Source organism: Ipomoea triloba, chromosome 4 (assembly GCF_003576645.1).
Source record: "Ipomoea triloba cultivar NCNSP0323 chromosome 4, ASM357664v1".
Classification (NCBI taxonomy): Eukaryota; Viridiplantae; Streptophyta; class Magnoliopsida; order Solanales; family Convolvulaceae; genus Ipomoea; species Ipomoea triloba.
In genome coordinates this window covers 31,951,247-31,972,778 of record NC_044919.1, presented here as the reverse complement: position 1 = coordinate 31,972,778, position 21,532 = coordinate 31,951,247, and the positions used below count along the sequence as shown (strand labels likewise).

The following is a 21,532-nucleotide window of genomic DNA, read 5'->3' as shown; positions in this document are numbered from 1 at the left end:
TTATAACATTTTAGAAGGAAAAACAAAGCAAAACCTAAACTTCTGGCAGAAAAATTGCAGAAGATCAGAGTGTTCACGGTTTAGTTCTCTAGCTTTCATTCTAGTTTATTTAGTTTCATTGTTTCTTGTTTCGCAAGTTTCTTGGTTTTATGTTATTTATGCTTGCTTCTGTTTCTTGATCTGCAGTTCTAATCGAACATGAACGGAGGCGGGTTTGGTTTTAGCGGATTTAGTAGTATAAATGGGGGATTTGGAAGATTATCTAATGATAAGGGTTTTGGGTTCAGTAATTATAACGTGAACAGTTCTTCAATTATGGAGTTTCCTTCTTCTCTGCCAAGAGTTTCTTTTTCTGACCAAAATCAACCCATGAAGTCTTCCCTGCCAAGAGTTTCTGCTTCTGATCAAGAACAACCCAGAACTTCTTTCCTGCCAAGATTTTCTCTTTCTGACCAAGAACAACCCGGGAGTTCTTCTTCTTCTTCTTCTGATGATGATGATGATGAGCAAGAAACACCTTCTCCCGAGAAGAAGAAGAGGAGGAGGAGAAGAAGGAGGAAATTGGAGTGGCATCCGGTGAAATCCGAAGCAGAGTTTTGCCCAGACGCCATTGCTGAGTACCTCAACACGCCATTGTCAAAGCGGAGGAAATCTGTCAAGTTGAGTTTGAGGGTAAAGAAGCATCTTTTGTATATTGGCTGGGAAGTTCGCTTTGGGCATACTCAAACTGGAGCAAGAATGTGCTACATTTCGCCCGATGGGAAAACTTATATGTCTCTCACCCAAGTTTGCTCTGATATTACAGATTCTCTCCCTGCTATTGAGCCGCCATTAATGGCGAACCCACAAGAATGCAAGGAGTTAGCAGTGTATGTGCCTCCTCCTCAAGCGGATTCTCAAGCCATTTCTGACTATATATCTTTCTGCGACCGGAAAATCTCTTCTGATTCCAGAGAAAAAACAGAGGCCAAAGTTAAATCCAAGGAGCATTTACTCAGCAGTGGATGGGAATTCTTTTATGCCCACAAGAAAAACAAGAGAGAACTCCGCTATAAAGCTCCCTGTGGGAAAGTGTTTTACTCCCTTCTTACAGCCTGCAAATGGTTTGCAGAAGCCAATGGAGATTATCTTCCCAGAGAAGACAGTGAATCTAGAGGTGTTACTGATCAATCTGAAACTGATAATGTTGAGGTTCTTGGTACTGTTAGTCAGATGGGAAAGCCTGGATTTCTTGAATCCAGGAGTAGTTCAATTACTGCCCAGGATGTTGAAGATTCTGATCAGTCAGGAATGCTGGTTAAAGATTCTCATCAATCAAGAATGCTGGTTAAAGAGTCTGATCAGTCAAGAATGTTGGTTAAAGATTCTGAGGAATCAAGAATGCTGGTTAAAGATTCTGATCAATCAAGAATGCTGGTTAAAGATTCTGATCTGCCAATAAAGCAAAGACTGTCTTTCTCGACGAAACGAAATATTCTGTCAGGTTTGATAGACAGTAATGTGGTTCTGCCTTGGGCAAAGGTGCAGTACCGAAAGAAGGATGGGTGTGTATTGAAAGATGGGATGATCACTCGAGAAGGGATACTATGCAATTGCTGCCAGCAAGTTTATGGGCTTAGTAACTTTGAAGCTCATGCAAATAGCACATATCACAGGCCTTCTTCATATATATTCTTGGAAGATGGCAGGTCGTTGTTCGACTGCCAAATGGAGATGAAAAGCAAAAGTGATGTGAAAGTCCCCAAAACAAAGGGCTGCAACAAGCAGAGGAGTCCTAAGTTGCCAACCATACATGATGACATATGTTCTATCTGTCTGGATTATGGTGAATTGCTTCTGTGTGATGGGTGCCCCTCTTCATTTCATGCTAGTTGCCTTGGTCTAAAGGTATTCAATTGCGCTTATTTCATTTTTCTGTTACCTATAAAGAGGAGTCGATTCGTTGCATGATTCGTTGCGTTTTCAGGAGTTACCACCTGGGGATTGGTTTTGCCCTTCATGCTGTTGTGGAATCTGTCACACAAACCAATTTGATAGAAACAAAAACCAAATCTCAGATAAGACTGTTCTTTGCTGTTACCAATGCGATCATCTGTGTGAGCAATTCCGTTTCATTTTCACCTCTCCAAATTGTTTTCCAGACATATACCAATGTTTTATAGGATATTTCAACACAATTGTATGATCTAACTTGTTGCAGATCATGTTGGGTGTCTCAAAAGCAACTGTCTCCTTAAACTGGACTGCTTTCCTGAAAGGGAATGGTTCTGCAACTACAGATGTGAGCAGGTACTTCAAATCTCCATTTCTTGTATGTGCTGTGTAGATAGTTAGATAATCATAAAAGGTTGATTTTAGAATCAAGTGCTTACCAGTACCGCCACATGGTCTTTCAGCCTCTGCCACATTTTCGAGAGGCAAGGTGTTGGACTTGGCCCTTCAGCCACTGGACCCGACAATCTCCATAGCCACCTAGTGCTGGACTTGGTCCATCATCGGCCTCTGCCTAATAATTGATAATTTCACATTGTGTACCTATAATTGCAGATATTTTTGGGTCTTCGTCGGGTTCTGGGAAAACGAGTTCCACTAGGATATAATGACCTTTCTTGGACATTGTTGAAGGCCACAAAGCAAAATGATTCGAAAGAGAATCATGGCAGGCTTAGGGCGGCGCTTGGTGTGATGCATGAGTGCTTTGCATCTCTTGAGGAAAGTGGAACCAACAGGGATCTTGTGGAAGATATAATTTTTAGTCAATGGTTAGTGCTTATATTGAGATATCTTCTTTATTGTGTAACTTCTTTCTTCCATTCTAATGGTAAACTAAACTTCTGATATTTTGCCAGGTCTGATCTGAACCGTTTGAATTTTCAAGGATTCTACACTGCAATCTTGGAGAGGAATGATGAAATTGTAACAGTGGCTACATTAAGGTATCCCATATCCCATGATGTTTCATTATCCCCTTGTTTTGCAGACATCCTTAATGAATGCTAAAATGTATGTTGGCATCTCCAGGGTTCATGGAGAAAAAGTGGCTGAGATCCCACTTATTGCCACACTGTTTAAACACAGGAAACTGGGAATGTGTCGCGCCCTGATGAATCAGCTAGAGAAGGTATGCACATTCAATTCTGTCCTGCCGTCGTTTCCATTGCCATTTTTCTCGAGATTCGATTGTCATGAAGATCTTCTGCTTCTTGTTGTGCAGAAACTTGTAGAACTGGGAGTGCAGAGGCTAGTTCTGCCTGCACTTCCGGATGCAATGAACACATGGACTGGCTCGTTCGGGTTCTCAGTGATGAGCAAAACCGAGAGACAGGACTTCCTAGACAACACATTCCTCAACTTCAATGGCACAATCATGTGCCAGAAGCCGCTGCTGCTGCAATCGCAAAGTACTTATAAGCATCTAAATCCTCCTCACCTCCGTTGCAGAACGAATTAGGTTTTTGCACTAACATTTCAGGTCTTCGTGCAGAAGAAGACGACGTGGATGGTAATAACATCCCACCAGCTTCTGAAGCATTCCTGCCTGATGAAGAAATTGAACTTTCTGGTCTTTTTTATCTACAACAACAGGGGGGTTTCTTTAGTGATTTTGATGAGGTGAAAGGTGACATTTAGAGTTTTATGTTTTATGTTTCATTGTTTCCTATGATTCTCAAAACCTATATGATATACTGGATTACTTGGGACTGAATGAATGAACAGAGAGACATTGAATCAGTACTGGCAGGCTGCTGTTTTTGTTTTCATTGCTAAATTAAAAGTTCATCAGTTAAGGGTCCATGCCACATTTTCAAATGGGGTGCATTATGTCTCGTGGACCTAGGCGGATTCATGGGATTCAGGATATAGTTAGTCCCGTAAAATCGGGGAAAAGAAACTGTATTGCTGTGTTAGACAGCACACTGATAATGGATAAACACAGGTCCAAAACTGCAAGTTGATCATCTGATTGCCTGCAGTCACCATCACCCAATTCATTCTACTAAGGCCCCGTTTGGGGGAGCCGCTAGAGTGTTGGGATTAGATTGGAGCGATTGCAGTTAAATTGGTCAAGTTGAAATTTTTTTTAAAAGCTAAGAAAAGAAATACTCAAAGGGTTGAAAATTAAAGTATCCATGGTAAATGAAAATTTCAATTTAATTTAGTTATGTAATCATATATTAATCAATGCGTTTTTATCTATTAATTAATAATGACTAATGGGGGCATTTTGGAGAGTTTATCTCCAAAAGCTATGGGTCCAGTGAGAATTATACCGTTTATACGTACAATGGTTGAAGTTGTGCGTTTGGAGTGTTAGAATGCTCCAAATACCCTTTTATATATTAGGATGTTTTCCATCATTCCAAATGCCCTCTCAAAAATATAGTATAAACTAGGTACTTGGTTGTAATTGAAGCATGTGTTCTATCTCAACTAAAAGTTTAAGCTGATAGTTAGATTACACATTTATATTTATATATTACATATGTTCAACAGTTGTTAACATGATTGTTCTCTCAAAATCGTTATTTCGAATTGCTTAACCTTTTTCAAGGTTGAATGCCTTTATTTACACAAGGAGAAGTGGTTGGTTCTTAATAGGTAACCCTAATCTACCATAAATGTACATAATTCCTTGCCTTATTACATCTGATTCGATTTCCTAAAGCCTTTTGATCTACTTTCCTTGTAATGTCCACAAAATTCGCTCCTGATCCTCCTTGCTTTAAGCGAGCTTCCAAATTTGCCTCACCCGAGCTCCTCTTTTTTGGGCTTGCGGCCTTATTAGGGACGAGCTTCCAACCAGTTTCTCCTCCTGCCCACTCGGGCTTGCCCTGACCTTTCGGTCCATCCTTTCGTATCCCCGAGTACCAGAGCTCTTGCTCGGTGGCAGCTGGCAAGTATGACTTCTCCCAATCGACTTCATTGGCCTCGCATTCTTCTTCCTTATCACTTGTCTTTTCCCACGGAGTTTTCCCTCTCTAGTTTCTCCTCTTCATGTAATCTCTTCCATTCATTCATCCATGAGAACCAATCGACCTCTGATTGATTAACCTGCTCTATATCAAGCTGACTCCTCCTCTCGATTGGCCTTCCCTTATTAGATTCTATTACCCCCAGTTGCCTTCAACCGGTCGTCCCCTTCCCTTCCGAGCCTTAATAGTCTTTTCCACCCTTCAAATAGTTTATTTATTAAAAATTACGATAATTATTGAATTTTAATTTTCATGTTTAGTTGGTGAGAATAATTTGACTTATGCCCTCAACAATAAGTCATGCCATTCGAATTAATTATGAGCACCCATTTTTGAAGACTTAATTGGATAATAAAATGGATAATGTTAGGTTATTTTCATCCAAATTTGTTGACTAAATCATGCACCATTGGCTTACTGACAGATACCTTTAAAAACAATAATTAACTTCTCATTTTTTACATCATACAAATGATGAAATGAAAAAATAACACTTTTATTCATTGAGTTATAAGATAAAAAAGAATTCAGTTCCTATACTATACTTATTTGGATGACGAAAAAAATCTGTTGCCATTAGCAAAAGGTATGTACTGTGTAACTTATTTGGATGACGGACTGAAGAAATTCATGGTCACCGAAAGGTTCCACTGGAAAAATTCGTGGGTATCAAAATGTGCAATGAGAATGTTTAGAGTATTGGCATATAGATGCATGTATGATTGAATGAAGGCAAGTCACGAGTGAGCTAGCAGCACCGCTGGGGGCACGGCCAGTTCAAACAACACGTGAATCCTTCTATTCATATATAGCCACCTTCACATGCACGCATACGCCACAACCCAACAAAACAAAACAAAAAAAAAACCCCACCTCCCTTTACGCTCTTTTCTATAATAATACTACCCCAATAATCCTCTATACCTTTTCCTGCTTTCTTCTTCTTCACTACTCCCCTTTCTTCACCTTTCTTCTTCTCCCATGGCTCCTCTTTCTCCCCCCTTCACCATTCTCTGCCTCCTTCTATTATACTGCTGTGTCTCTGCATCGGGCCGCCATAGAACGCCATTGTTGCAGGCCAATCTGAGCTCGTGTTCTCTGTTTGTGGGCAGTTGGGTTCTTGACGAGACCTATCCTATTTACCAATCCTCTGATTGCCCTGCCATTATTGACCCAGAGTTCAACTGCCAAATGTACGGCCGACCCGACACTGACTACCTAAAATACCGGTGGAAACCGGCGAATTGCGACGTTCCCAGGTAGCAGAAACCCATGTTCTTTGCTCTGCGGTTAAAATGTCGTGGTAAAGTTTTGATCTTTACGGTGTTTTTCCGGTTCTTGGTTTTGTGATCTAGGTTCAACGGGCTGGATTTTCTGGGGAGAATGAGAGGGAAGACCGTGATGTTTGTGGGGGACTCTCTGGGGCTCAACCAATGGGAGTCGTTGATTTGCATGGTGTCAGCTTTCGTCCCAAGATCACAGACTAAGATGATCAGGGGTGACCCTCTCTCAGCTTTCAAATTCTTGGTAAAACCTTTAATTTAATTTCTTTCACCCAGTAGTCTTAAATCTTATTGCCAAACATTTCCTAGTCAAATCGAACATTCTTAATTAACCGCAGGATTATGGAGTGACACTGTCGTTTTACAGAGCGCCATACCTGGTAGACATAGACTCAGTGCAGGGGAAAAGAATACTGAAACTAGACGACATTAGTAGGAATGGGATTGCTTGGAAGAATGCTGATGTTCTTTCTTTCAACACAGGGCACTGGTGGGTCCACAAAGGCAATCTCCAGGGGTGGGTACACTATCTTTTATCTTTGCATTGAATCTTCTTTTTTAATGTTTTAGCCCTCCTCAAATATTCCCACTTGCATAAAGCCTGAAGTTGATGATGATAGCTTGGGCAAGTAAACATAACTTTCATAATGATTTTGGGTGACTAGGAAACCCGCTGTCACTGTCTGAGTGTGCAATGAGTAAGTTCCGTCCTGATTGACATAAATCAGCTAAGTTGTCCATAGTTGTCTGGTTCAAACTAAAAAGTCAATAGACTGTTTTTATTGGGAATCGAACTTGTAATGGTGTGGTTATTAAGTTAACAGATTAATTTGGCAGGGTTGTGCTTAACTTTCATAATAAGTGTTGATGCATATGCAGGTGGGACTACATGGAATCAGAAGGGAAGTTGTACCAAGATATGGATAGGTTGGGTGCTCTTGAAAAGGGTCTGAGAACATGGGCCAGCTGGGTTGATTCTAATGTTGATAGAAGCAGAACCAGGCTGTTTTTCCAAGGAGTCTCCCCCACTCATTACAAGTATGTTTTATTCCTTTCTCCCCTTGTCTTAATCCCATGATTAAGCTCTTCTGGTGTTCCCTTATTTTTAAAGATCTTCTGGTGCATGTCATTTGGTCCTAGCTAGGAAGGCTTATTGGAGTGCAGAATTTGGCCTAGTAATTACCATTTAAGTTCTCTGGTAGTTAAGTAGCTGCACCTATGATCTAGTAGTTAAGTAGTTGCACCTATAACTCTTCTAACGAGAGGGTGGGATCCAACCGCCCTCATAGTTCTCAAAAGGTTAACTGTGAGTGTAGTGACCCAACAAATACCCGTTTGAATCTTCAATGAGGGCAAGCACTCAAAACTTATTTCGCTGAAACACATCCCGCAATTTACATTCTCTAACACTCTTCATAGTGTAGGAGGTAAGGGGTCCCCAGGTTTAGCGTTTAAACTAAGAATGTGGGGTCGAACCCCCTCACATAGAGTGATAGAGGTGAGATCCACTAATTTGATTTGGTTTGGGGTTGCAATCATTATATCACGGACCATAATTCACCTTACAATGAGAATTAATAACATATACAAGGTTTATTTTTAGTATATAGAAATTTTATTTTTAATACATTAAATATTGATTTTTTTAAAATTATTTTCTGTGTATTGAAAATTTATTATTTAATATACTACTTAATAATAAATTTTTAATACATTAAAAATTAACATTTAATATACTAAAAGGAAATATTTATTTGAGATATAACCATAGTACATATATAATTTTTCTTAATATAATTAGACAAAGACTGAAAATTTAGGTTATAAAAATAATAGTAAAACAGAAAGCAGCAGCTACTTTACTATGTCTGTTTTGCAAACATAGGTTGCCCCAGTATAGCTGTCATCACTAATTAGCCGTCATGCAAGTTGGATTATAGGATTGAGGCTGAAACTGAATTATTGTAGCCAACCTTTATTTATGCATCAATTACTGTCATTGCACCAAATCCTGCATCATCTAGCATAATCAGGTAAATCAATATAAAATTATAAATCAACTTAATTACTTTATACGAAACAGAACTTGATAAAAAAATTTATATGTAAACATATAAGATTTTTATATAGATCCGATGACAAGGAAAACATGCCGTCATTGCTGGAGAGCGTTGAGTAAATCATTCTAATGTGAAATCGGTGAGCAATGATGGTGAGTTTTCAAAGTGTGCTCTTTGTGTGGTGGCTCTCAATAATGCAAGGCGGTATAGCAAAACGACATGAATATAAATATATAATACAAAGGCAGCAGCCAGTAGGGCAAGTAGGTCCACTTCAATTTTGGACTTTTGGTCACATCTCTTCTTGTGGTAAAATACTATATACTATATAACTATATATGGAGTATTACTTTTGCCGTTTTGCGTCACCCATCTCGTCGGTGGCATACTCACATGCTACACACACCTAATCCATATTTTCCCCAATGCAAAACACCTCCAAGCAGAATATTCCACCAACTACATTTGACTAATGTCTGGCCAGAAAAACCGACAACTATTACCCGACAGTATGTATTGACTAAATATTATGACATGTGATCACATGATTTTTCCTAACAACTATTACCCGATAGTCTGTATTGACTAAATATTATGACATGTGATCTGACATGATTTTTCCTAACAACTATTACCCGATAGTGTGTATTGACTAAATATTGTGACATGTGATCTGACATGATTTTTGCCAACAACTATTACCCGATAGTCTGTATTGACTAAATATTGTGACATGTGATCTGACATGGTTTTTGCCAGCCCCCGAGAATGGAGCGCGGGCACGGTGACGGCATCGAAGAGCTGTTACGGGGAGACGGCGCCGACAGCGGTGACGGGCGGGGCATACCCGGGGGTATACCCGGACCAAATGAAGGTGATACAAGAAGTGATAGGGAACATGAGTTACCCTGCATTCTTGCTGGACATAACATTGTTATCTGCCATGAGAAAAGATGCACACCCTTCAATATATAGTGGGGATCTCACCCCAGAGCAAAGGGCTAACCCTGACCACTCTGCTGATTGTAGCCATTGGTGCCTTCCTGGCTTGCCTGATACTTGGAATCAGTTGTTCTATACTGGACTTTTCTTCTGATGAGAGTCTCTTCCACTCATTATATTACACAAGTCTTTATAGGATAAAGTTCCTTGTTATTATTGTCAAAGTGTTTAGAGTATTCAACTAAGTGATTAATGTTTTAGATTAGTCATTGGTTTTAGGTTGCTTGCTCAACTCTGTCCAAAATGGATAATGTTCCATATTTGTTATTGGTAATCAAAATATCAATGTTGATTTATTCTTTTCTTTTTTAACTTGGACCCCTGAATCTATCTTGCCTGATTAGTTCCGGGCTGATTTGACTTTGAACTGTTTCGTGATCACCTCTAATTAGGGGTGTCAAAGTGGGTTGAAACCTTATCCCCGCAGTGAAGCAGGTTAGGGCCACAAAAACTATGGACCGCAAAAATACAAGCCTAATTATAATTTTTTGTCCTATTTAAAAAATGTTAAGCACATTTGTCCAACAGGCCAGCCCATAGGACCCATCAAGTCGTCAACATGTCTGGGGCAGGTTAAGGTTACTTGAACCCTATCCTATGGGCTTCACGGGCTGGCCTGTAAAATCCCACCAAAAGTTAAGCCTGCAATGGGACAGGCCAACCTGCTTTAGTAGTACTACCTCTAATTTGAGGTTTGGATTTGATCTTCTAATAGCATTGGCCCATATTGCATTCTGATATGTGTTGTGCTGCTGGACAAGCAAAAGTTCAAAATGATGGGCTAGAAGGCAGCAAGGGCCACAGAGTTGACAGAAAGATAAAACTATGCATTATCAATGGTGACAGAAACCTTAAAACCAGTACAAAGTAGGAGGGGGTTTCCAATTGAACTGTTTGGAGGAACAAGACAGACAGATAGTAAGATCTCTTGCTCTTATTTAAGGTACAATTTTACACAACCTAATAACACAACGCCCGCAGCGCGACATCTAAAAGATAGGCTACAAACCCTCCACAATAACATGGAGAAGAGACCCAAAGCATCTCACACAATCCCAACAATGTTAGCTCCATATTGTGAGCTCTGGAGCTGCAGCCACTTCCATCATCCTCGGCACGTTGTCAATAATCTTCGTTGTCGCCAAATTCCCATTAGCAGCCCGTTGGTTCTCGTATGCAGAATTATGTACACCGATAGCAGCCCTGCCAGACGGATCAAGATTCTTGGACCAAGAAGCGTCCCACTCCACTGCCTTGGCTGTGGAGCATGCCACACTGGCCCCTCCCGGAACAGTAAGACTAGCCGGGTTCTGCAACATATGTAAGCAACGGGTAAGACTCAAATCGAATTCTTGCATCGAGATAACTGATAATCGTGTGGTTTTACCTGTGGGAAGAACCTCTCGAAGATCATTCTGTAATAGTAACCTTCCTTGGAAGTCGGGGTGTTGTGAGGGAAGATATGTGCAGCGTTGAGCATCATTTTGTCGGTCACATGCTCCTCCGCGTGAGCTTTGAGCCCATCGATCCAGCTATACCCCACGCCATCGCTGAATTGCTCCTTCTGCCTGTACAGAATATGCTGCAAGAAATCAAAAACAAAACACATCTTGTGTCAGTGGATGTGAAACTAACCATCTCCAATCATTAATGGACAAAATTGGGAGATATTTTTCTCAAGACCTTTGGGAGGTAGGGATGCTCTTCATCATCAAAAGCCCTTCTAAGAATCCACTTCTCCATCCGCCCCTCCTCGGGTTTTATCTGAAATCAAACGGAGAATAGTTCAGATAGAGTAAGTAAACCAGGTAACATATATACTGATATAATCGCGTCCCGTATTGGATTTGGATGCAATTCTTAGTTCTTACCATCTTCCATTCAGGGTCAATGTTCATGGCAACATTGATGAACTCCTTGTCCAGAAACGGGACTCGGGCTTCTAACCCCCAAGCAGATGTTGACTTATTTGCTCTCAGGCAATCATACTGGTGCAGGGCTTTTATCTGCATAAACAGCACAACACCATGTTAGAAACCGCCTTCTAATTTCAACCAAAAAAATACCTGCCTTTAACCTTGGCTACCTTTCGACAAGTCTCACGATGGAATTCATCCTTGTTGGGTGCCTTGTGGAAGTACAAGTAGCCCCCAAAAACTTCATCAGATCCTTCACCAGAGATCACCATCTTCACTCCAAGTGACTTGATCTTGCGCGACATTAGGAACATGGGCGTGCTTGCCCTGATTGTCGTCACGTCATAAGTCTCGACGTGGTAAATAACATCCTCGATTGCATCAATCCCATCCTGCAACATGTTATAAACCTTAGACTCTACACAACACAATATATATATGTATATATCTCAACTCGATCTCCAATTCAACTATGTTGCTTTGCTTTTTCCATACCTGAACTGTGAAGTGGAACTCATGATGAACAGTTCCCAGATAATCAGCAACTTCTCTCCCGGCTTTCAGATCTGGAGATCCCTGTAAGGCACAAAAACAAGAAATTAGTATCAAGAACTACACATCAACTTACTTATTTTGGTTCCTCGAGACAGACCTCCAGGCCAACACAGAAGGAATGCAGCTGAGCTCCCCATTGCTTAGCAGCCTTCGTGCCAGCCAAGTAGCGAGCCGTGATAGAAGCAACCAGGGATGAATCGAGCCCTCCCGAAAGAAGAACCCCGAAAGGCACATCAGTCATCAACCTCTTGATCACAGCCTGCATCAATTTTTTCCACAACATAAATTCTTCAGTATACACATTTTTTAACCATTCTTTCTCTCCAACCCAAACTAAAATTAGTCTCACGTTTTCGAGGGCACGCCTTAGAACCAAGGGCTCATAAGGAGCTGAAGGGATAGCCTCTGAGAACCATGGAGGATTGTACCACCTCCTGAGGCCACCGGACTTGCTAGAGTACAGGTGTCCTGGTGGAAACGCCACAAAATGCTCACAATCGTCATGTAAGCCCTTCAGTTCAGAGGACACCCAAACAGAACCTGAGTTAAAAGCAAACACACAAATTGATCAAAACCCAGGCTTTTTGCAAACACTTTATGAAGAACTTAAGAAGGTATATATATATACCATCAAGCCCCCAGCCAATATAGAGGGAAGTAATCCCAATAGCATCACGAGCAACTAGGAAACTGTTGTCACGAGTGTCCAGTAAAACGAAAGAAAACATCCCATCCAGCATGTCCACAAAGTTCTCTCCATGTTCTTCATACTGAACAAAACAAAGCCAGGGGTTGACATCAAAATCCAATCTTTTTGCTCTTTTTAGGGTTCTTTCTATTAAATTAGATGATTTCTTTTTCTTTTGAGTGACAAGGGAACCCACGGTCACTTCAACTGGTTCAAATTAATAAGGTCAGCCCTCGTTGGGAGAAATTTATAACATTATGATTATAAGTCAATAGTCCGACCAACTTAGCTGTGTTGCCCGAACTAGATGATTTAGGGTTCTTTCTATCAAATTAGATGATTTAGTTTAGCAACTCACAAGATGCGCAATGACATCACAGTCGCTACCGGTGAAAAACTTGTGGTTCGGCAAACTCTTCCTCAGCTCCTCATGGTTATAGATTTCTCCATTAACCTATATCTCCAAACACGTCGTTATTTATATAAAACCCAAAAAAAAAAACATTCATTCAACGAAAGAATTACGAATTCACGATCAACCCGAGAGTCCCCTCACCGTCACAATAATCTTCTTATCCTCGTTAAACAGAGGCTGATCGCCGGAGGCGGGATCAATGATCGCCAGGCGCTGGTGCGCCAAGTAAAAATCCCCGTGCTGAAATAGCCCACTCCAATCCGGTCCCCTGTGCTTCAACCTGTTCACACGATCACGCCCCATTAAATTCCCCAGAAAATCTTGAAAACGAAGAAAAAGAGAGAGAGAAAAAAGAGAGAGAAATGAAATTGCCTGCGAGAGAGCTCGAGAACGCGGACCCGCTTGCGCTGAGAGTCGTCGGAGCAACCCAAGACGGCCAAGATTCCACACATGGTGTCTGGGTGGAGATGGAAAATGAGGAAAAGGAGAAGACGGGAAATTAAAGAATGTATTGGAAAGAAAGGCGAACGAACAGATGGGAGAGAGAGAGAGAAGGTAGGGGAACAGAGAGAAATGCACAAAATTGGGAGATAAAAGCACGTAGACAGAGTTCACAGGCCGTGTTCTGCTTCGCTTTGGGAGTGCTTGGGATCAGTTGCAATGGCGCGGATTTATAGGCCCTCCGGGGGCCACTGGATGACGCAATTAACTAACCTTTCATGCGGCGACGTTTCATCGCTTCAAACTTTTTTTTGGATAGAATACACTTGTGCTGCATTTTCAACTTATTTTTGTTTTCTTTTTATTATTTAATTTGCTTTAAGATGACTTAAACGAGGTAGACTTCATCAATTATTGTTGGCTAATGTGCCTTTGAAATTGACAGCTTTTAATTTGATTTTTTTTATTTAAGAATTCACCTTTTTTTTAATACAAAGAAAGGATATAAGAATATACTACACAAAAAGTGACCATGCCACGCTAATATCATTTGCCCCAACCCAAGGGTCATATGATGTCCAAGGATCAATAATTTTACATCTTAATATTTATTTTTGATATAACTTTATTTGATTCACTCAATTTGTTAATTATAATGGCTAAGGACATTTTAGTTCAGCGGTACCAAGTTGTTCTCTCATATGAGGAGGTTGTAGGTTTGAGCTTCAATGGAGTCAATACTGACTCTTTGTAGTTATGAACAGATTAAATGATTTTGTATATAATTTACTAAATTCGAGACGAGAAAAACTCAATAAGGATAAACCATATAACAGAGTAAATTAATTAGAAAGATCTTATGTGATGGACTCGATAAAGAGAGTGTTGACAATAGAAAGACTCTGTGTGGCATGCTTGTCCATGATATTTATTCAAAAATTTGAATATTTTTAACTCATAATACACAATCAATTTATAATACAAAGATTTTTATTGCTATATCTTGGTTAAATGTAAATTTAGAAGGGAGGATAATTTCTTTTTTAGAAAGAATGGGAGTTTGCAACATAATGCCATGTGTCATATGGATAATGTTATATAGAAGAAAATTATGGATTGTATAGTTAATAGATAAACTTGATATTTCTTTTCCCTGTTTTTTTCACGTGGATATTTCATTTTCACATTTTTATCCTTTCATACTAGCAATTAAAGAAGGAATGCATTGACGTGGCGGACTTTTAATGGCCTGCAGTCTGCTGATTGCTTGCGGCAACGCAGTGGAGGACAGAAGATCAGACATATGGAGTGGGTTGGGCAAGTTTGTTTTTAAGTTTTTTTTTTTTTTTAAAGTTATATGAATCCATATTAAATAATTAAGGCCATATTTGACATTTATCAAGATTAATGTGTCAAGCATCTTGCACTCAAATAGCATGTAATGACTCTTTTATATGGTAATGTAAAATTAAATATTTTTGTTGCGTGACAAAAAAACATATAATTATTATTTGAGAATGTATATTGAATAAATTAAATATTTAGACTTGATTTTGGTGGTGGTGTTATAAGGAAGGTTAATGTAGCTGAGGCGGCTATTAGACTATTGTTGCACCACAATTGAGATTGCATGCTATATTCAAAGCATTCAAAGAGCGATCAATTTCTGTGCGAACTAGATGACATCTAAACTTTAACCGGCGTCACCTTTTTATATTGCTTCCTCTAATGGAACTCACAATCTTCTCCTTTTCTTTTTCACGCTGTATTATTTTTGTTCCATTTGTCCGGGGAGTCTGCACCAAGTCTCGTGTTCAGGTCAGCTAGTTGACCTAATAGTTCGGTGGGATAATATAATTAACAAGACATAGGACTCAGTGAAATTGGATAGCTATGAGCCGACTTGGTAGCTCAGCCACATCTATCCAAACGTACCCAATGGCTAGAATAACATCAAATTTGGTTATGCTCAACTAATAATGCGTTAAAGCGCCTCAAAACATATCGTGGTAAATACATGTATAGAGAACGGCACGTACGTGGGGTCATCCTATTTGAAATCAATTTGTACAATGTAACTCCAAAATAGTATGTATAAATATGATTTCTGAAGCAAGACATTTTGGAATATCATTCCAATATTCTTAGCTTTGAAGGCCCTGAGCCCATCAAATTAAGGTCTTTTATATACATTATTATATTCATTGTTCCTTTGCATCTTCAAGTTGAATCAACACAAACTTGACTCATGGTTATATGTTAGGCCATGATATCAAATTAACTAACACCATTGTATTATAATTTTTTTTTTTTTTTAAAAACTTTCATACTCCTTTTAAAATAATCTTATATGTTTCCTTGTGTACTGTGACCTGATATTTACATTGATGATTATATAGCTTTTTATAATATCTTTTATTTGATTAAATTTTACTTCTAAAAAATTTCATAGATAAATCAACCCCATGTGTTATCAAATAAATATGTAAAGATACAGAGCAATCAAAAACCTTTGAAAGGTCAGATTTTCTTAGCTTAGAAGAGAAGGATTTTCCAAAGATGTATGGGCGTGGAAAAGGCGGTAATAAGGGTTTTTGAAAGGGAAGAGCGAAATGACACCGTAACTCCGTAAGGTCCTCAATCCGGGACAACATCCAAGGCATCACGAAGCCGGTCATTCGCCGTCTAGCTCGCCGTGGTGGAGTGAAGCGTACCTCCGGCCTCATCTACGAGGAGACTCACGGCGTCCTCAAGATCTTCCTTGAGAGCGTCATTCGCCACTGACCACGCTCGCCGAAAGATGGTCACCGCATGGATGTCGTGTATGCTCTCAAGAGACAGGGCTGCACTTTGTATGGATTTGGCGGTTAGGTTTTGGTATCGGTGGTGTATATTTTGATGTTAATTAGGGTTAGATTGGGCGTTCTATTCTGAATCAATCTCAGATTGATTATGACAATGTTACTCTGATTTCAATCCAATGAATTTTTTTATTTGATTTGATTTAGTGATTTTACATATTTAGAGCTTGCACAAGGAGTGCACGGTTGACTCCACTGAAACTTAAACCCATTCTCATCCATGTGAAATTGTAAACTGGGTACCACTAGACCACAAGGTCTTTAGTTATTATTCATTTATCTATTCACAAATATAAATAAATAAATAAATAAATAAATACAGTATTTATCGCTTTTTAGTTACGTAGTATTACAATATTATTTGATACAGAGTATAATATTTAACATTAAAATTTAATATTGTATTTCTGACAACAAAAGCCAAGCTTTATCCATATAGAATCAACGGGGCTGAGTCAGCAAGGCGCTGTTTCATAAGGGAGTTAGTAAAGTCAAATAATTGCCCTGTTTTTTTCTTATCGTCGACGTGGTGTCGATGCGCATTTTTGGGGGGCCAAACAAGGCATACATCCCATTGGTAGTTCAAGTAAAACTATGAGAATATCAGTGATGTTGTGACGTTTGCATTTGCTGTTTGCTGCATTTTTAAAAAATTAAATTTGTAATAATAATGTTCATAAACTTTGATTTATAGAAAAATCCACAATTATTATTTAAGTGTGTTTTGAAACTTTTAATTCTGACTGATAAAGGACCATTAAAAAACAACAGCAGCATATGTTGTTTATAACTTATCAGCTCAAATCAAGAAAATAAATAGATAATTTTCATGACCAGCCAAATTTAAAATTTTATGATTTCGCATATTTATCGTGAGTAAAATAGGCTAGCCGATGCCTTGGCCAAGCAAGCTCTTTTGACTCTGCTTGGGCTCATTATGCTGAGTGAAGCCCTGCATGGGCTGCCAGATTTGATTCAGGAGGATCATATTGGTGTTAGATTTCAACGGAAAATCCCTTCCGGGGGTTTGTGTTGATGTTTTGTTGTTTTTCTTTGAGTTTTCCTCTTTCTTGATTAAAAAAAAATCAAAATTTTATGATTATATAATCAATAATAATGTTCATAACCGTTTACGCCTATGCTTAGATGATCTTGACACATAACTAGGAAACGGCGTAACATTTGTTGTCATTTCATTTTTCTAGTATTTTCTTTTGTCTCTAATGTGAAGTAATCATAAGTAATAGGATAATATCAATTGGGACCTTGGGGGTCACTACAATTCAACTTTGATGTAGTTTAAAATTTTAACAAGTTGGTTAGATTCTTCTAAATGTGAAATTAGAATCTGATAGCGTAAATAGACAAGGATTATATGTAGGAGTGTATTAGTGAATAGAATTTTCGATAAATTACTTGTGTTTGTATTCCGTAAGTGTTTGTTTATTAAGGTAACAAACATAAATGAACAAATTTTAGAGTTCAGTTCATAAACGAACAGAATCTGAACAATTATAAATTCTTTTGTTAAGAGTTGGTGAACAAGCTCGTTTGTATTCGTTTAATAATGCTCTTAAGCAAGTTCGTTTGTATTCGTTTAATAATGCTCATAAGCAAGCTCGTTTAGTGTTCATTTATTGAACAAGCAGTTATTGTTTGTGAATATAGATTATTTGTTGTTTACGAACGAATTGTGATCATGAACATGTGCATGTGTACTGTTTGGTTCCTCTTGCATGACTTGTTTTTTTGTCGGTCCCATAAGAGAGAGAAACAACAGAAGAGATGTGTAGTGCTGCGCGTTTGACGCACGCACACTCTAGTGCATACAACTGACGTGTTAACTGCTTTGCTTTGCTCCCACCCTCACCCCCTTTTTGCGTCAGATTTGCTTTTTCCTTTTTTTTTCCCCCTCTTTTTTCTTCTTCTCTTTCCCTTTTATTTCTTACCTGACATGTAAAAATCAATGCTAAAATATAAACTATTGGGATGCTTTTAGGAAATGGATATTTATAAGCTTGGAAGTCGGACATGTGCCGAAGGTTGTCTAACAAGGCTAATGTAGTTTACATGTACATGCGAGTCAAGTCAATGACAACATGTGTAAAGTGGCGACAAGACACCCTAGACAGTGATCAGGGAAGTGATGTTTAAGTAGTCCAAGGAATGACTCAAGAGGTCGGCATTTGAGCTCACTAAAATTCAATTAAGAGAGTTTGAATCTACTTTAACTTAATCTAAATAAAAAAAATAATTCACACAAATTAATATATCAAAATGAACACATAACATACCAATTTATGCTAAGTTTTTTAATATGTGCCTAACTCTAGCTCAGCAAATACCAACATGACATGATGCACAACGAAACATTACTACATACCTTTAAGTTGTAAATCCAAAAAAAAAGTGATCTGGCATTGGTAGGCTGGTTTTGTCGATGTCATATTGTATCTTCAATTATTAATTTATTATGTTGCCGGCATTCACTTAGCTACATTATATTGGTGTTACCGATGTTCACTATCGGATAGGATGGATCATTTGGATTTGACACATGATATAAAATTGCATCCTGTAACGACACAATTTTATTTATTTGGGCAATGACAAAATTGGCAATTTATGTCATGGTTCATGGTTGACATAACATTATGGAGGTAAACTTTACTATAGACCATGAAGTATGTACTCTAAAATAATGTACGTTATGTACAGAAAGAGTTAATTCCATTTTTTGTCCTAGAATTATGGTTGACAATCCACTTTTAGTCATTTTTTATCAAAACATCAACTTTTGATCCTAGTATTATTATGACATGACCATTTTTTGTCTTCTATCAACAAAATAGTTTAAATTTCGTTAAATACAACAGCATTTGCGTAACTGTTTAAATCAGAGCATCTCTGGTTTTCCAGCGGAAACGTCGGATTTGCGTAAGAAATTTTCGGCTTGCGTAAGAGAATTGAACGGCGGAAAATGACTTCCGCCCAATTTTTGCGGAAGTCATTTTCCGCCAAAATGAGCTTGTTTTCCCCAGTCAACGGAAATCATTTTCCGTTGACTGGGTTTTTCAGTGGTTGCCAAACAGCCCAAGCCCGGAAAATGATTTCCGGAAATCATTTTCCGGGCTTCCAAACACATCCTAAATTCTAAATAAAATGATCGATTTAATTACTAAGGTTTTAATGAAACCTTAATGACATGGGCCAAATTGGCCACTTCAATTCACTAGAACTAAATATACATAAGAGATTAATTTCACATCCTTAAGAGATTAAAAGTGTCATTTTCTTGTTTTTATTATATTCTGAAATCAAAATCAAGAAACAAGCCAGTAGTGAAAGGACCTGTTCCAAAATTTTGATGCCTTGATTCCCAACCCCTCCGCCTACTATACCTCATAGTTCTTCACACCAAAATGTAAGGAAAAAACCAAACCATATTCTGAGAAATTCCAATATGTTAAGGAATCAGATTCAACATGAATCATAATATATTAATACTTCTAGAAATCGTGTGTAGTGTGCATTTGCAAACAATAATACAATAAAAGATGCCTTGGTCAATAATGCTTAATGCGGGGAAATCTCCACCCCATCTTATTATTATTATTATTATTATTATTATTATTATTATTATTATTATTATTATTATTATTATTATTATTATTATTATTATTATAACACCATTTATATTATATTATAAATGTTGTTATATTCTAAACAAAACAATTAAAATGTTTAATTATACAATTATGATCTGCTCATTTTCTAGAAAATGAATTAAACATACCAAGACAGTTTTCTGAAATGCGACCGAATACTGAAAATGAAAATATTTTCTGAAAAATGACTCATTTTCTAGAAGTCATTTTCATGATTTTTAACACACATCCTTAAATTAGTCCAACCTCAGTGGAGAACTGGAGATGCCAATTCAAAAGTCGTATATATGTAAAAATAATACTCCGTAATAAATAAATAAAATTCATCCCTTCAAAAACTTTAAGTTAGTTTAAAAATTTAATAAAACAATCAAGATGACATGATTTCTAAAAATAAATAAATAAAATTGAGGCATGCATTGGTTATGAAAAAAAAAAAGAAAAAAAAAAGAGGAAGAAATAGAAGAAGAAAGAAATGAAAAGAAAAGAAAAGTTGTACAACAACACATGTTTTCCCCCCACTTACCAACAAGCCATATTTGTAATTATTTTAAACATAACCATTTTATTCTTTAATTTGTTTATTCTAATACACGCTTCCTATTTGTAATTATTTTATATATTTAATTTCTAATTATCTTAAACACAATCGTTTTGTTCTTTGTATATCAGATATAGTACACGTTTCATATTTTAATTGATTTGATTAAATTTATGTTTAAATTCGATCCATGCATCAAAGAATCACACAATAAAATATAATGTGAATGCATAATAATCAAGATAATCATGGTTGACTTTATAATGATGTGTAGTACATTATCTTATTTGATGAACAATAATCGAGTAGCTAACAAATATATTCTCTGATTTAGAGAAAAATTTATAGCCACTATCTTAATGTATATTTTAGGTGAACCCCATCTTATATATTTAGCTAATAAAGATAAATTAGTCTAAATCATTTATAATTAACTGCCTCAAATTAAAAAAGTCAATAGATAACTCTTAAATAAAGTTACACAAAATTTTGTGGTTAGCGAGCCAATTGGCGGACAAACACCAACTATCAATATATTCATATATCTTACCTGCTTCATGTGCAAAGATAGTGCATGTGAATGTGTTAAGCATTTTGTATATTTTATTGTTAGTGTGCCATTGTGGTCCAATTAAGGTGATATGATGTTCTAAAATCCATGAGAGAGCTTATAACTACACGTAAGAATATTATCGTATGAGAATAATTTTTAAAATTTCAGGTAAGCAATGATAATTTTAAGAGATTTATCGGATATGCGAGTATAATCATATTATATAATCTCATTTAGTTTAAATTATGTAATAATACTCAGTATATTGTGTACCATTATTGTCACATAATTAAAAAATAAAAAATAAAGTAACACCTGAAAGTAACGTAATAAAAATTATGATGAAAAAATTAAAATTTTAGTATTTTACATTAAGAACACGGTCACATAAGACGGATGATGGAAGTATTACAAATAATATATTAAAAAGAACACAAAAACAACAATAACAATGCAACAATTTAAAAATGTTTTTTGTTCAAACCCCAAAATACAAAGTCATGTGATAGTTTTGAAAGTAACAGATGATTTAATTTGCATAAATATTTGAGTAGGAATGAAATTGAAGTTATATGG

The 21,532-nt window shown here is 37.5% G+C and overlaps 3 protein-coding genes across 3 annotated transcripts; 2 read left to right on the top strand and 1 right to left on the bottom strand.

The window, feature by feature from the left end:
• The first annotated feature begins 198 nt into the window (after positions 1-198).
• LOC116016170 lies at positions 199-3,630 on the top strand. Its single transcript, XM_031256333.1, has 8 exons — positions 199-1,887; positions 1,967-2,065; positions 2,201-2,289; positions 2,397-2,487; positions 2,548-2,762; positions 2,850-2,936; positions 3,022-3,401; positions 3,473-3,630. Exons 1-8 carry the CDS (start codon positions 199-201, stop codon positions 3,628-3,630), a joined length of 2,808 nt encoding a protein of 935 aa, XP_031112193.1.
• A 2,170-nt stretch (positions 3,631-5,800) lies between these two features.
• Positions 5,801-9,630, top strand: LOC116015369 (protein PMR5-like). Its single transcript, XM_031255411.1, has 5 exons — positions 5,801-6,232; positions 6,329-6,500; positions 6,595-6,773; positions 7,136-7,294; positions 9,076-9,630. The coding sequence occupies exons 1-5, from the start codon at positions 5,955-5,957 to the stop codon at positions 9,410-9,412; spliced, it is 1,125 nt and encodes a 374-aa protein (XP_031111271.1). The 5' UTR covers positions 5,801-5,954; the 3' UTR covers positions 9,413-9,630.
• A 494-nt stretch (positions 9,631-10,124) lies between these two features.
• Positions 10,125-13,546, bottom strand: LOC116016555 (asparagine synthetase [glutamine-hydrolyzing]). Its single transcript, XM_031256878.1, has 12 exons — positions 13,265-13,546; positions 13,034-13,172; positions 12,836-12,931; positions 12,418-12,559; positions 12,139-12,329; positions 11,887-12,048; positions 11,730-11,810; positions 11,405-11,626; positions 11,190-11,324; positions 11,002-11,082; positions 10,706-10,900; positions 10,125-10,628 (listed from the first exon to the last, which is right to left on the bottom strand). The coding sequence occupies exons 1-12, from the start codon at positions 13,342-13,344 to the stop codon at positions 10,383-10,385; spliced, it is 1,770 nt and encodes a 589-aa protein (XP_031112738.1). The 5' UTR covers positions 13,345-13,546; the 3' UTR covers positions 10,125-10,382.
• Positions 13,547-21,532: the final 7,986 nt, after the last annotated feature.